The sequence below is a fragment of the Phyllostomus hastatus genome, unplaced genomic scaffold (genome assembly GCF_019186645.2).
Source record: "Phyllostomus hastatus isolate PE091 unplaced genomic scaffold, TTU_PhHast_1.1 phas_contig_17, whole genome shotgun sequence".
In the NCBI taxonomy this organism is placed as follows: domain Eukaryota; kingdom Metazoa; phylum Chordata; class Mammalia; order Chiroptera; family Phyllostomidae; genus Phyllostomus; species Phyllostomus hastatus.
Genome location: NW_025333664.1, coordinates 45164678 through 45170369, shown reverse-complemented (window position 1 = coordinate 45170369; position 5692 = coordinate 45164678). Strand labels below are relative to the sequence as shown.

General features: G+C 45.6%; 1 protein-coding gene across 1 annotated transcript; it reads right to left on the bottom strand.

Annotated features, from left to right (window-relative positions):
* Positions 1-586: 586 nt before the first annotated feature.
* LOC123814724 (probable cystatin-15) lies at positions 587-4649 on the bottom strand. Its single transcript, XM_045832638.1, has 3 exons — positions 4425-4649; positions 1692-1802; positions 587-667 (listed from the first exon to the last, which is right to left on the bottom strand). The coding sequence occupies exons 1-3, from the start codon at positions 4617-4619 to the stop codon at positions 587-589; spliced, it is 387 nt and encodes a 128-aa protein (XP_045688594.1). The 5' UTR covers positions 4620-4649.
* Between the last annotated feature and the right edge of the window lie 1043 nt (positions 4650-5692).

The window sequence follows — 5692 nt, the reverse complement described above, 5'->3', positions numbered from 1 at the left end:
GTAGATGGCCTGATAAGTGCACATGGAGGACAGAGCCTTCAGTAACCCACTTCCCTTCCCTGTGATTAGGAATGACCCACTACCAAATACCACCCACTGTGAGCCTAGCCCAGAGATATGGAAATTACCTGCATTCTTATGAGTGAAATGAAAGAGGAGCATGAATTGGAGAATAAAGAAACAAATAGATGGATGGATGGGTGGGTGGGTAGATGGATGGATGGATGGGTGGACGGATGGATGGATGGATGGATGGACTGACAAATGAATGAACAAATAAGAATACAAACCAACCACTGGGGCTCTACAAAAACCACATGAACTGGGCAGCTTGATTTACTCAACACTCTGCACCTATAGCCAAAGCAAGAACAATAATAATGATAAGTTCTCCACCACGTTTCACTGTCAGAGACTTCCCTGGAAAATAAATAATCCAGGAGAACACAAAACTGACAGGGATCCTGAAAGTGCTCTGAGATGCCTTTAATCCCCTTGGTGCTTCAAAGACCTAAATACAGACAAATTGCCACTCTCTAGAGGAAAACAATCTTCTCTTGTGAGAAGCCAGGAGCTCCTTCCCCACCTATTTCTGCACACAGGTGCTGTTCAGAAGGGTGAACTTGGAAATCCATGGTTGGGCATCCACAACAAAAGTGCAGTCCACCTGAAAAATGTAATTGCAAGACACAAATTCAGAACACGGTAACACATGAGAGCACTTAGCATGAAAAAATTATTGGAAGCTCAAGATGCACTTAAAACTACAAAAGGAATAAAAGCAAAAACCATGGTCTGAGTAGGGCTTATAAAGCTCAAGGCTCCACCAGGATGATAGGCAGAGGTTACCTGAGTCTGCTCATTTGAGCCCAGGGGCTCCTGAAAGGATGCCTGATGGAGCCAACACCTGACTCTGAGGGATCTCCCAGTGCACATGATGATGCATGAATGGCCCCTGCCCTGTCACTCTGCTCATGAGGTGACCCACATAGACATCTACTCACCCAGCAGAAATTGCAAACCCACCCCAAGTGGACACTGCTCCCAAGACTGGAGTAGAAGGGGGAGACCAGCCCGATTGATGGTGTAACCCTAACTGAAGCCCATCCCCAAGGTCTGAGTCCCATGGAACAGATGTCATCTCATAGGATGGCGAACAAGAGCTTGGACTGATGGAGAATGTCCTTGCATCCCAGGATACTAGAGGGAGAGGTGGGATGACCAGACTAAAGAGTCTAGGATCCAGAAGAATACAAGCAAAGAAATAGTGAGGACCACAGGCATCAGAGCACCTGCCTGAAGCCCAAGGTCCAGGAAACACTGAGGCTGGGACCCAAGGGTAGGACTCCATTCAGGGATGAAAGTCAGTTGGGTGTTATCAAGGTTTCCTTAGTCAGCCAGGCTGGAAGTATAGGGATCAGCTCACTGCTCTGCTGGGAGGAGCTCTACTTAGAATGACCACCTTCTCCCCTCTAGTTAGGAGCCCTGTGACTTGGTGGGAGAGGGTTCAGGACCCTCATTCTACCCCAAGAGTGTCCCTGAGATATAGGGGGAAAGGGTCTAGGACTCTCAGTCTACCCAAGGAGTGTTCCTGAAGACTTTCTTAAGCCTTCTCTCATAGACCTTCTTTGATATTATTTTTCATTCTCAGAAGGTTCTTGATTGTTTGGTTGGTTGTTTTTATTTCAAACCTTTTTCTTGCTTGAGCCTTCTTGCAAGGGGCAGTTGTCAATGTCTTCATCATGTTTTTTACAAATTGTGCGGCCCATCTCCAAGTCCATTAAATAAATCCAAGTAAACTGCTGTCAAGAAGAAATTATAGAAACCACTATCAAATACTTACTTTGAACTGAGTAAAACAAAGACAATCGAACAGAAAAGTAGGCAAAAGCTGTGAATGTGCAAATGTATGCCTATAAGTGACAATACCTATAGGTGAACTTTTTCTTATTTTGTAATTTTTTGATTTATTTATTTCACTCATTCCTTAATATTCTCTATTTCTTTTACAAAAGATGTCCATGCATGTAATCAAAACTAGAATCTCCCCTGCTACACTTCTCCTGATGGTTGATATTGGGTCATAATATCAAGAGTGCCATGAACAGGGAGTGGGGGACACATTCATAGGATTGAAAGTTCAACAACAATGAGCCTGCATATGCTCCAGCCACATCTGACACATGACCCGTCTATCAATCTTATGCCTGAGCACAGTCAGACACCAGGAGAACACATAGAATTATTGCTTCTATAGAGAGTAGAATAATAAGCATGCTTCTCTTCTGACTAGAATCAAGGCTGCACTATTCCTTTAGGGGGCTGGAAACACTCTGTCTCTTTCTGCAGAAGCTCTCTGCACAGAAGAGTTATCTTGCAGATATTCATTGAGGTGATATTTATGAATCAGGTGCTGTATGTATGCTTATTAGGCTTCTATAAGAAATTTTTAAAGTTATGATTTCATTTTCTTAAGAAGAGGTCCATGAAAACTAGGGAAGAACTCAAACACAGAGAAATCTAGCCAAAAATTATTGCAGGTAAGAACATGCCTCTCTCACTGGACTGACATGGAATTGTTTAGAAAGCTAATTTGTTTGGGGCTCAAGAATCTCTGCAACTGATAGGACACCCACTTGTCCCTGGCCACACACCAACAACACACTCAGACACACAGACACTCATGCACATTCAGGCCCTTTGAACAGTCATCAGACCCTGAGCTAGGAAAGGGTTCAGAGTCTGGGGCAGGAGCAGTAGTGTTGTTGTCCAAAGGGTCTGTGTGGCCTCCCCAGGTGCAAGGCTGAGATGCAACACAAGAAAAGAGGCTGATGTCAGGAAATGGAAAAGACTGAGGGAAGCCAGTGCCCCTGTGCAGGTGAGGTCCACCCTCCTGCTCATCTCTTCCAGACTGTGGTCAGTGGTGGGACCCTGCACATCAAATCCCCACCAACATGGCACCTGGCCCAGAGCTATTCATGAGGAACAAGAATCTGGGCATGGACAGAGTGACTCAAGGACAACATTATTCAATTCAAATGAAGCAGGAAATGGTAAGAATAAACATCAGTGGGAAGGTTTGCATAAACAAGACCCTAATGACACCTGTATTGCTTTCAGGCCCAACCTCTTCCTACCTTTAATGCCCTATAACCTACCGCCTCCTTGACCTTCGATAACTGGGTCAGGAACACTAAATGTCATATGTTCTGGCTAGATTTTTCCATGTCTTCCTGCAACCTTACCACATTATTTTTTCAGTGTTAGAGTTACTGCCTACCCATGTGCTCAAAGGCTAAAACTTTGGGTCCGCCACTGACCCCACTGTTTCTCCCATATCCCACATCAGTGCACCCCACACCCACCATTAAGCAGACCCAGAAGCAAGCACTTCTACCTCCTGGCAAGCAGGAGACCATACTGACTCATGGTCTCAGCTTGCCAACAGGCTGTGGAACCCACTATGCCCACAGCATCCAGAGAGATATTGCTAAATCATCTGAAGGACTTCTTCTCATGGGTTTCCATTATTCTGAGAATAATGTCCCAAGTCCTGACCTGTGGCTCTAAAAGTGTCCCACCCCCACCTCCCTCTGCATACTTAATTTATATGACACAGGTCTAGAAACTTTTAGGTCATTCACTAGGACACCTGAGACTTGTCCTTGTTCAGAGACCTTTTTGTGGCTGCCTGCCCTACTTGTGCCTAAACCTCTACCATGTGACCAGGTTCTTCCAGGAGTGCCCATCACAGAGGGGCCCTTTCTGACCTCCCTTGCCCCATATACATTGCCTCCCCATGGCCCTGGGTCCCTGCATTGACAACTCTTATCTCATCCTTCCACTATTTCACCAGCATAACAGTCCCATGAGAACACTCTTCTGCCACCTCCCACCATACCTGAACCCACGGTGGCTGTGAGCTCAAGGCCTGCTGACATCGAACAGGAAATATCTCAGCATGCTGCTCACTGATCAGCACAGTGAGGTTCCCAGAAGTCTGGCCAAAGCCTGAAGTCAGGCATGCCTGTGATACCTTTCCATCTTGGTTTTTGGTTTTCAGCTACCACTTCTCTTTGTCTTTCTCATTACCTGTCAGTCTCTGCTGTCGTTGCTTCTCTCAGCTACCTTACTTGAGAGATTGCTTTTCTCTCCCTCACATTGCAGATGAATCTGACACTAGTGTTTTCTTTTCTGTTATCTTCCTCCCTTCTCTACCTTGTTTTTCAGGGGCTTCACTTACTAAGTAAACAAAATAGAAACTTAAAGCACTTGTAATAATACCTTATATTGTTAAAAAATATTTACTGAAAATAACAAAAGGTCCTTTTTTGTGAAGACAAAGGATTCTCCCCCCACCACTATGCAACACAGGCCAGGTTTGAGGGCCAAATAAAGCCTCAAGGATGGGGAGGAACATTTACCTTGTGCTGGCTTCTCCCCACCCACAGCAGCTTGTAAGCATACTCATCCATGTGGGCTTGGTTGAACTGAAACATAGCGAATTCCACACACATTGCAAAGAAATGCGTGTTCTTATTAATATCCACAAAGCCAGAACTGCAGACAGGAGGCCCCAGTAAAAAGAGCTCCAGGAGCAGAGGCACCTTCAGGAACATGCTGTATGGTGTCAGTCCTAGAGTTCAGCAGCACACAAGTGTTGGGTAGCAGCTGCTGTGGACCTTCCTCCATAGCTATAATCCCACGCAGCTCTGTCCTTCAGAATCCTGAGCTTCTGATTGACATCTTGTCCAGCTCCTCCTCCCCACTTCCTGCCTTGTCATTAAAAAACAGAAGGCAGAACATTTTTCAACCTGTTGTTACATAAGCATTGGTCCCAGGGACATTCATCCCACATGATCTATTTCTTGAACATTTCCAGGGCTGCCTCCTCCTGCCTTAGCCCAGGCATAATAGGGCCTGGGTGAGGGTCTTAAACCCACCTTGCTTGCCCTCACAGCAATGTAGCCTGGGCATAGCAGAGTCACAGGAATCCTTAGAAATACTGATGAGCCCTGGGTCATGAGGATTTGATCTAAACACCAGGTCAACCTCTGACCTTCAGTGTAGCCCACAACCTCAAGAAGTATCAGAAGGGTCAGTGAGTGGTCAGTATCTGGGTTGGGACACAATATTCTACACTACTTCTGGCACCAGAGGACCTGATTGCCATGAGGCTTGCCCATGCCTGACAGTGAAGAGAAGGATTTTTATTATTCTGGGATGGGCCTACCCCCAAAATGGCTACCCCACTGTGAGCATGGTCAAAAATATGTAAACAGAGGGGGCACAGATGGCTTTTCCTTAGAAAAATTGTCTGCATTCCTATGAGTAAAATGGAAGAGGGGCATGAATTAGAGAGTAAATAAGCAAATAGATGGATGGATGGGTGGGTGGGTAGATGGATGGATGGATGGGTGGATGGGTCAGCCTTAGTCAGCCAGGCTGGAAGTATAGGGATCAGCTCACTGCTCTGCTCGGAGGAGCTCTACTTAGAATGACCACCTTCTCCCCTCTAGTTAGGAGCTCTATGACTTTGTTTGGGACCCTCATTATATGCCAGGAGTGTTCCTAAAGACTTTTCTAAGTTTCCTCCCACTGCATAGATTCTTTGCAAGATAATAGAAAATATATAAATTGGTTTCTGCCCCCTTATTGTTGGCACAGAGCTCTTAGGTCTCTCATAAGTTCC